Source organism: Lactuca virosa, chromosome 4 (assembly GCF_052849685.1).
Source record: "Lactuca virosa cultivar CGN04683 chromosome 4, Lactuca_virosa_CGN04683_v6, whole genome shotgun sequence".
NCBI lineage: Eukaryota > Viridiplantae > Streptophyta > Magnoliopsida > Asterales > Asteraceae > Lactuca > Lactuca virosa.
Window position 1 is genome coordinate 225,894,418 of NC_136429.1, and position 10,855 is coordinate 225,905,272.

Sequence of the window (10,855 nt, forward strand, 5' to 3'; positions counted from 1 at the left end):
ATGACTTTTGGACCTCACTCCTTATAGCCTTCACTGCCTCTAAACGTCCCTAAAAACCATAAGTTGCCATTAGAGGTGAACTTTGAGCTTGAAGTGACAAAAGTAGCCCTTTTTGGTGTGTGTGCAAGAAGAAGAAGGTGGTAAGCAAGTCTTGGACGTGGTTGAGCTTCTAGATCCTGCATCTACATCACCTTGAGAAGCGTTTGGAGGTAAAAATTTATACCTTGCTAACCCTTTTTCTACTTTGAGTTAGGGTTTGGTAATGAGTTCATTTTTGATCCATGGATCCTATCTTGTGAGTTTGAGCAACTCCAGAGGTTAGAAATGTTAGATATGAGTCCCTTTGGCATATTAGAAGCATAAAAATGCTATCTTGATGGTTGTTATAGCACCATGCATGGGTTTAAGTTCTTAAAGTGAGTCTTAATGGAGTAAATGAGATGTTGGGCTCCCATAATGCATGCAAAGGCATAAAGTTACCAACTTTATGCCATAAGACCCTTAAAATGACCAGGATCTGGAAGTTGACGAAGTGGCTGCATGGATTAAGCACTTAATGGCTAAATGTGCTTAGTAGCGTAGTACGATGGGCGTAATAATATGTACGCTGCGCGTGTTGCTTGAAGACCAAGTACACTAAGCGTACGGATGGCACCGGGCTTATGGGCGAGTTTTGGACTTTTGGACTCTTGGGCCTTATTTAGTTTTGGGGCTTGGCCCATTTAGGATAGGTGGGCTCAATTTTCTTTCGTTGGCCTTGTGTGTCATGGAATGGGAATTTGAAATTGCTAGTGGACCTTAGGTGGTAATGTTGGGCCTTTTGGGCCTTATGGTCCGTTATTGATTTTGGACCAAGGATAGTTTGGGCCCATTAAAGGAGAAAGGCCTTTAAGCCTTATATGTAGAATTGGACTTAGGGATTTTGGGCCCATGATTGGGTTTGTATCATAATTCTAATTAGGGTAATTTGTATATATAGCAGTGTGAGATTTTCGGATCAGTAGCCGAGCAGTTATTATTTATCAGTAGACTGAGGTGAGTCTTCTCACTATACCATTGGGTCGAAGATACCAATGCCGATCCATTACTTGACATGTGGATTGACAGTTGCTTATGTATTTAATTGTTTGAAGACCTTGATGGTAGCCCGTGACACTTGTATGGAAGACCATGCGGGTAGCCAATGGCATGGAAGACCATGAGGGTAACCCATGACACTTGGATATCAGACCATAGGGGTAGCCCATGGATTCCTGAAAAAGGTCATGGGGGTAGCCCATGGCAATTGTATGTATGTTGCATGGTATTCCGTGATTGTATGTTATGTAATATTTTGCGAACTCACTAAGCTTTTGCTTACAGTTTAATTGGTGGTTGCAGGTACTTCCGGTACTAAAGGGAAGGGCCCTGCTTGATGACGCATCATTCACTCTCTAGCATTTTCCGCACTAATTGATATTGGTACCCTGATAATTTGACATGTTATGATGTAATGGATTTCTGGAAACAAGTTATGATTGTAATTCCTACTTTTTAAAAATAAAAATTTTTATCTGGTTTTTGGGCTAGTACAATTATGAGGATGAAACAACTCTATTACCTCATCTTACATAGTTGTTTTCTCAAGATTGAGTTTGTTTTCAAAGACTGTTTCAATGTTATTTTCACAAGATCTTATGATATGTTTATTTTAACAGTGTACTCTACAGTCTTGCAAGTTGCTTTTTTTTAACCTTTAAGTCCATTTTGTCTCAAGTATTTATCAATGTTTTTTTTACAATGAGTACTGAATTTATTCGACACTAGATAGATGAAGGATCTTAGATATTAACTACTTTTACCTTTGTACCCGCTAACATGAAATCACATATCTTCGACAATGTACGTATAGAGGATCTCAGACATTAGCTTCATATGAACCACAAGTGGATTTCTTGTAGTGTTTGGAATTGTCTAATCATGACTTAAAATATATTACCCTAAACATACTTATTTGAGCATAAGGAACAACCAATCTCCGTGATTTGTCTTTCGTTGCTAAAAGTGTCTTTAGTGGTCACATTGGCCTCATGGTAACCCAATTTAAGTTTAGTACTCGTAAAATATTGATAAATAATGAAAAACATGAATATATATATATATATATATATATATATATATATATATATATCCATTTTGTGAAACGTTGATAAATACTTAAGAAAAATAGTCTTAAAGGTAAAAAATAACAACCTACTTGAAAAATTGTCCTAATATACTATTAAAATAAACATACTATCAAAACTTATGAAAATAGACTTGGGACAACTCTTGAAAAGAGATTCAATGAAAACAACCTTGAGACATGTAGACAAATGACCTTCATCCTCACAATAATTGCATTTCATATTCTTTACTAAGTTAAATACACCTAATTTAACTGTTGTAACTTTAGGCTAAAATAAAAAAAAAATAAGTAAAAATTTGATATATTTTTTTTCAAAACATAAAAGTCAAAATATAAAGCCTTTTATAGAATAAACATTTTTTATATTCTAAATTTTGTTTTGATGAATTTTCTTACCGTTTATCGGAACAAGAAATTCAAATATCAATATAAGTATTTAAGATGAAAAGTAGCTCACACAAACTTGCGGCTGATTTTCAAGAAATTGGTAGTTGGTAGTTATTTTTAAAATCCAGAAAAAATATGATTATCTTGAAATATTAACCTTTAATTTGTGAAATTTTATTAATAACATTATTATTATTATACCTTAGAAAAGTTATTTTGCTAAAAGCATCACAAAAGACGTTTTTTTCAAATAAATAGTTTTTAAGAATTTAAAAGGCTATTGGAGTATTGGAGTTTTTCCAAAACCGTTTTCTTTTTCAATTAACATGTTAATTAACAAAATTTTATGGGTAGAGGTTTTTTTACAAGCAATATAACTATATTAATCAAGTTATATATATTTATATATGAGTAATATTGTGTGACCAATAAAAACTTATATCTATAATCCACCCTAACCGTTCCCTAAAACCCCCCACTAAAAAACAATAAAAAGAAAAGGGAAAACGAAAAACCTTTGTGAAGAAATCTCTATAGTCCAAGTAAAGTAATTATGTGAGACATTTTTACAAAATTAATGATTAGATAAATATTATAAAATAATGTTATTATTCTTTTTTAACAACGATGAGATATAAAATGCTGTTATTTTTGTGAAGGGCGAGTAATTTTGTTAAACATACAACTCTTAACTCTTGTTTGGGTCATTTTTGTGACATGTTGGTTTAAAAGAGTTGGAAGATTATGAGCATAGAGAGATGTGCAGTGTGCACATACTGTAATTAGGCCAAGTTGCTGGAAGAATAGGGAGCTGAGGTGAGGTGTGTGTCATAGTCTAATATAAAAAAAAAAATTAAAAGGTCATAGACATTAGACATTAGACACCTACCTAAAACTTATGTGTGTGTGAATAGAGATAGAGAGAGAGGAAAGAGAATATTTTTTATGCTTTTTGGTGTTTGGTTTAGGGAGAAAGAAAGCACGCTTTGCTTGTTGAAACAAACTACATATATATTGGGAGTATGGTTGCGTGTTAAGACTAAAATCCACTGTGTGTTTTGAGTGAAAAGGAATCTCTTTCTTTCTTTCGATTTCTTTACTCTTTCCTCATTTTCGCTTCATTTCTAGTCACTCTTCTACCTGTTCCTCCCTATTGGTCTACTCTCTCTGCAAATCTCAAGATCTTCAGACACCTCCCATAGCTATAGCTAGCCATAATCAAACTAAAGATATTCCGTGTCTTACAAATCCCATCTACACCTTCATCTCATCTTCAGTTCTGTTATATTAATTTCATTTTAACAGCTGGATGTCATCAAGGACATGGGCAGGTGAAAAAGATCGGATTTTTCCCTGTTAAGAACTCAGTTTTTGTTGATTTCGTATCTGGGTGTGGAGTTAAAAGTTAAAAAAAAAACGAGCTTTCTTGAAAGAAAAAGTGGAAATGGAAAGTGGGTATTCGAGGGTGAAAGATGAAGAGATACATCCTCAACTTTTGGATTTGATTCCGAAAGAAAGAAACTGGTTTACAACAAAAAGAGACGATGGTGATGATAATCTTGACGTCGAAGCTCGATCAAGATCAAGATCAAGAAGTAGAAGCCATGGAAATGGAGATGAAAACACGCTTGAGCTACGACTTGGTCCACCTTCTGTTGAAGATTGGTCCCCAAAAACCTACAAAACACCATCAAAAGCGTCTGTAATTCATGTCCCCAACACCTCGCAGAAAAGGTAAACACTTTCCTCACATTTTAATGAGAGAATAATATTATTACAGATTTTGTATCAATGGTCCATGCATGGAAATAAAAACAACTCTCGCATATCTTTTTCTTTTATATTTTGCTTTGTATGTATATCTGTTTTTTTCGGGAAGCTCATCAACTCATGGAGTTTTGTTTTGTTTTGTTTGGACACTAATGGTGGTACTACTCTTTTAAATCACTGTTCTCATGTTATACCCTGTTTATTACAAGATATCATTAATTTCATCTACAAAACTTCATGGGTTTTTAAAAAAAAAAAAATTAAATCTTGGTGCTCTAACTATTTTCTTTTTTTACATAAATGAAGAAGTGCACCTACTCCGGTTGTCGGGTGGCCTCCGATTCGGTCATTTCGGAAGAATATTGCAAGTAGCAGCAACTCGAAACCAGCACCTCCTTCCGATTCACAAAACGTCGTCGTTTCAGACAATGTTAAGAGAGAAAAAACTATGGAAAGTTCCCAAAAGGGTTTCTTCGTGAAGATCAATATGAACGGAGTTCCAATCGGTAGAAAAGTTGATCTGAACGCTTATGATAGCTATGAGAAGCTTTCAACTGCTGTTGATGAACTCTTTAGAGGACTTCTTGCAGGTTTAAAATCGTTGCATATTTCTTTTTTTTTTTGTTGTGTTTCAACTTTCAACTTCATATATCTTCATATAATATAATATAATTTGTTATAATATGTTGTTATGCAGCTCAAAAAGATATATCTAATAATCAAGAACAAGAAAAAGCGATTACTGGTTTGTTAGATGGAAGTGGGGAATATACGTTGGTGTATGAAGATAATGAAGGGGACAGGATGCTTGTTGGGGATGTCCCATGGCAGTAAGTATCTCGATTTTGATGTTTTTTTCATTATTAATTAATGAACAAATTACACAAATGGTCCTTGTGATTATCCGAAAATACCACTTCAACTCCTTTTTGAAGAATTTTTAGTATGGTTGGTCATTTTCATGTTTAAAGACCAACATGTTCGGTCATTTTCATGTTTAAAAGACACATGTTGTATCCATGTGGTTGAAAGAAAATGACCTATCGTGTTTGTTTTAAACATGAAAAAGATCAATCATGTTAAATTTTTAAAAAATGACTTGTAATGGTATTTTCTTCCAACTATAAGGATCATTTGTGTAATTTTTTCTTAATTATTATACAGACATTTAATTTACAAAGACTTGTTAAATTAAACGTGCAATCATGAATCACCCTTTATTTTCGTTGCTTTGCAATTGCAAAACCCTTTTAATATTCGACAAGTTGTTCTCTTTCTTGTGCTCACATAAGTCTAAAAAGCGACAAAAAGTTTTTGGGTTTTTATAGCAGTTAGATTCCTCAACAACAGTGGCATATCATTCCATTTATTAAAAAATAGACACATTAGATCATTAGATGCTTGTTGTATGCAAATTTGCTTTCTTGTTAAAGAATATGATGTTTATAGATCGTAAAATAATTGAGCTGACAACTCATTTTTGCTGCCTAACATTTTTTAAACTAATGCAAGTGTCCGTGTCTGATTAATTTTGTTCCTTAATTAATTATTCTTTTTTTTTTTTTGATTATGAAATGGTAATTAATTGTTTGTTTGACATGTGGTTTGCAGCATGTTTGTTTCCGCAGTTAAGAGGCTGCGAGTGATTAAGAGTTCGGAGATTTCCAACATATGTTGTGAGTTTTCAACGTGTTCTCTTTTTATCTATTACATCTTTTGCATCTTTTTATTTAATTAATTACTCATGGTTAATTATTGATTTGTTTTAGTGGGAAGCAAGCAAGGGAAGATCCAACTTTGATAATAATGGTTGCTGGAGTGTTTGTTTATATGAAGAAGAAAGCTGGTTGAAAAAGAGAGGGTTTTATTGTGTTATCAACTGGCCATTTGGTAGCTTTTCTTTAGGAAAAGAGGAAGTATAATCCCTTGAAGAATCAACATGTAAAATTGTTTTTTCTGAGCTAAAACTTGTGGGAATATGAATTTAGATGTTAGTATTAATGCATCTTTTTTCTTCGTGCCATTTTCAACATCGATTTATGGTTCATATTGCCTCAACGATTTATTATGCATGTAAAACTTATTATGTGAACATTAATTATCAGCATAGATTTTAGGCCACATATACTTAAGATATTGTCGACTATTGGCAACTTGACTGACATGAAGACATCCTAGTTTGTATCCATTTTGATATTACTCTTACCAATGCAAATTTTAATTTTGATGAATTAATCCATTACCCTCGTAGCTTTAGAATGTGTCTTGTAAGGAGAGGTTCCCATAGTAAGTATCATACATCATTCTATATTCTATGAAACTCTATTGGTTTTTTCCTATAATATATTTAACTCTACGAAGTTTAATAGAACATATTCAAACATTTATTTAAAAATCAGAAAGCTTTTGTTTTGTTGTTAAATTGAACTTCAAATTTAGAAAGCTTTTGTTTTGTTCGTTAAATTGAACTTCAAATTTATTGAATGTGTGGTATCTCATAATAAAGTTTCATAAATTGAATGACAATTAGGTTTCCCAACTCATTCAACTCTCTCATTAAACTCTCCATTGTGAATGCTCTAATTAAAGAAGCGAGAATCATATAACTTATAGTTGATCATAGTTTAGTTGTAAGAATTAGATGGAGATCATTCATTATTTAAAAAACCTCAAAATTCATGTGATTTGTTCTATTAGATATTGTATCCTACTTGAATATTATATGTATCTATTTATCATCTTTTTAGGTAATTGTTTTGTGATGAAAGAGTAAAAATGAGATGTCTTTTTAAAATGTTTATTGTTTTTCATGATATCTTAATAGTTACATAACTCATAATCATGCTTCATCCACTCATATGAGTATGAGTGAGAGAAGCGTGTGGTGGTTTGAACACTTACAATCATTTGAATATCTAAATTACGCTGGTGTAATGTTTGTGATGGCTTTCTAGAAGGCCTCGCGATATGTTGGATCTTGAAAGCCTTCCACATGGTACATGTGTAATGGTTCACATGTTACCTAGTTTGTGATGTTTTCCACGATTGATCCTCTATTCGCTAAGTGTGTTTTGTGCTAACTTAACTACACTATCTAATCAACCATCTATCCTTTGTGATGTTTAGGGTTTAAGATGACTAAGATGACTTAGAGGTTGGTTATTGAATTCATGTCAAGCATTGCTTCATTATATATACATTATCATTACTCACTACTAGAAAGTAGGCTTTTAATGACATGCATTACATGTCATTAAAGGGTACAAATGACATATGATGTGTATTTTTAATGTCTAGTTTTTTATTTAGAATTCTTAGTCTATTGCATTTAAACCACACCTTACACACAGTGAACTTGATCGAGTATATTATAGTTTTGATAAGCAAGAGTGTCGAACTCAAGGGGAACGGTAGTGAATTAACATTAGAATATTTGATTATAGGTTATTCCAAATAAAAGAAAACAATAAAATCAGGTTTTGATTATAAAACTCAACTAAATCAACAGCTAAACTAACTAGATAAACTGATTGGAAACAAATCACTTTAGGTACTTTAGTTCATATCAGATTTCATCTCAAAATTATGGTTACCTACTAAGTGCAATTGATATTTATTAATTATTCACCGACTCTTAATATGACTTAGCAAACTATTAATTCTAAGGAATCTAAAGACTCTTAATTTCACCGTCATGCCATTAATTTTCCATAAATTCATTGTTGAGTCCGTATTAAGCAAAATTTGATCTTTATTAATCATAATATTCATAGAAATTAAACCATACATAGAATGATCATCTACTCATGCACACACATTAAAGTTCAAAACTTTATTAACCTAACCCTAGGTTATGATCAAACTCTGGTCATAATTAACAATGATCATTGACAACTATGATTCAAATTAACATAATGGTCATCTAAACTCTATTTATTCAGCAATAGACAATAAAGTAGAGATCTTTAACACATGTGGATCATTCAATCAAACTTGACAAAATAAATTAAATAAGAACAAACGATCTAAATATCAGTTTAATCCAAAATCTTAAGATTCATCTAATCTAACACAAAGTAATAGGGTTTTGAAGCGCTAAATCAGAAAGTAAACACAGATAGAAACAATTAGAATGTTAATTATGTTCAGAACAACAACCCAAATGATTCTTATCGTGAATCATCTCTCGAATCTTTCAGATCTTCGCTCTAAATCAACGTAACGGCCCTCCGACCGCCTTCTAGACCCTCAAAACGTCATATCTTAGGTTTATAATCGCTAAAACCAAAGTAGGTTGTAAGATATCTCATTAGGGTTAGTTTTTAGCTTTATAGGTTATAGTGACGCCATAACATGGAAAAAGACTTGCTACGCCGTGGGAGATGAAATCTTTACATCCACAAAATTTTCTAATTTTCCACGCCGTGGAAATGGATTTTCCACGGTGTGAGAATTGGAATATGAATTTTTCACAAGCACGAAAGTTGCCCAAAATTTTGTCTAGTTTTCAAAACATCTTAAATCTCGTCAATCGGAGTTACGAGTCATGAGATATTACCAAAAAACTGAAGAGGGGTCAATCTGCCAACATCATTTTTGCATCTTTTCAGCTATGTTCTCCTCTTTTTCATCCCAACTCCGATTTTAAATGTAATTGAACATTTCAAAGCATATTAAGTATCATATATCTTAAAATATAACATTTTAATCAAATATATTAAGATAATTTCCCAAAATATATAGTTAAATAAGGTCATATCAACATACAAATGTGTGTCATTAAAGTCCTAGTCATAAATGAAGACGACAAACATTTGTGTGTCACATATTTATGGCGTACATTTACAACATACATTTATATGTCGTAAGTTTTGATACTTTTTAAAAAATTATTGACATACATTTGTCTATCATGATTTTTGATAGATTTTATAAAATATATTTTTTTCTAAATTTACTAATATTCAAATTAAATCATACATTTAATGTCTCATAATACAAAATAACTTATCATACACAAAAAAGACAATTCATTGCATAATATATTGTATGTCACATACAAATATTCGCTCTAATGGTGAATAAATGTAATATATTGCTAATATGAGTTACAACTACTACTAAATTAGACAGTTGCTATATTTTCTCAAAAAAGTGAGAACAAATTTATCTAACCCTGATGAGACTCAAATAGCAAAGAATGCATCATTGTAACTTGACCCAATTTCAAACGCATGGTATTTAAAGTAATTCCCACTCTACTAAGATAGTTGTAGTAGAGGCCGGCCTCAAATTCACCCAATCTGTCCACCAACAGATCGACACCATAAGTATGTTTCCATGACCTCTGCGTTCACATTTGTCATAGGTCAAGGCAAAATGGTTATCTTACATTATGGTCATAACTCATAACCATACATACAAACAACAATTGATATCTTGATTCAGCATCATAACTTACCACTATTTTAGGGACAGAGTGTATGTTAACATAATTATGTGCAAGAAACTATGAATTTTACCCATTCCATTAGGATCATGAATGAAAGATAATAGGAAATAACCATGTATAGACCTTTTTCTCTAATTCTTGTTTCATCACTTTACAAAATGTTTGCAAAGTCTATTTACACTTGACCCTTGATTATATCCCATATCCAAAGAATAAAATTAAAGAATAATCATAATGTCGCCAAAACCTCACGCATCAAGGCATTGAATATTATAAAGAATCATATCCGGCAAATAAGCAAATATCCTTTCCCACGATAATCCCCTTAGGCTAAACAAGTTCAACATAATGAAATAACAGAACAACACTTAACGAAACAAATCAGATTTTTTTCTGATCCTACCTAAAGAATGGAAACTTGTTTAAAGAAAAATCATGAGTGGCTATAAGGGAACATTTATAATTTCAATCAGCCAAACAAAAAAGGGCTTTACTTTCAAAGGGAATATTATGCTCTAATATGTTGCGATTTATTGAGGATGATCCCTAGTATTTGACCTAGAACCACTTCATTACATCCTCATTTGTAACTCTATGTTGATTTTTACATGTGTGTGAGTGTATATAAAATACGTGTGAAAATGTTTTACCCAATAAAATGTTGCTAAAAATGGACAATATTGATGGCAGGCTTGCATGCTTGGTCGTATGCTTTAGACATTGAACCATAGATCACTTATAAGTATTTTAATTTAATAGAAGTTTATTTTCATTTTAGTATTAACATTACAATAACATTATGTTTTTTCTTTTTCAAGCGAAAGTTCAAGGAATTTGATGTTCCTAAATTATCCTCACCTCCTCCAAAGATCAGATAAATAGTCATTTTTTTATTGTACTTTGGTATCAAGATTTAATGTATATTCCTTGGCGAATATTGAGAGTATAAAAGTTTCCATAAAGATGAGTTGGGGAAACTAGTTAATCTATTCTTTGAGTAAGACAAATGGTTGGACACAACAGAATGATCTCGACAAGTCATATCCTCACTAATAGCACTCTACAATAATACATGCTTG

The 10,855-nt window shown here is 32.1% G+C and overlaps 1 protein-coding gene across 1 annotated transcript; it reads left to right on the forward strand.

Moving 5' to 3' along the window:
• Positions 1–3,440: 3,440 nt before the first annotated feature.
• Positions 3,441–6,347, forward strand: LOC145108041 (auxin-responsive protein IAA26-like). Its single transcript, XM_079045024.1, has 5 exons — positions 3,441–4,288; positions 4,631–4,914; positions 5,022–5,154; positions 5,936–6,000; positions 6,094–6,347. Exons 1-5 carry the CDS (start codon positions 3,999–4,001, stop codon positions 6,123–6,125), a joined length of 804 nt encoding a protein of 267 aa, XP_078901150.1. The 5' UTR covers positions 3,441–3,998; the 3' UTR covers positions 6,126–6,347.
• Positions 6,348–10,855: the final 4,508 nt, after the last annotated feature.

What these genes read in the sequence shown, in the direction of transcription:
- LOC145108041 (XM_079045024.1), top strand. Translation starts at nt 3,999, where the DNA reads ATGGAAAGTGGGTATTCGAGGGTGAAAGATGAAGAGATACATCCTCAA. An exon ending in CTTTAGAGGACTTCTTGCAG is followed by an intron (nt 4,915 to 5,021) that starts GTTTAAAATCGT and finishes GTTGTTATGCAG; the next exon opens with CTCAAAAAGATATATCTAAT. An exon ending in GGAGATTTCCAACATATGTT is followed by an intron (nt 6,001 to 6,093) that starts GTGAGTTTTCAA and finishes GATTTGTTTTAG; the next exon opens with TGGGAAGCAAGCAAGGGAAG.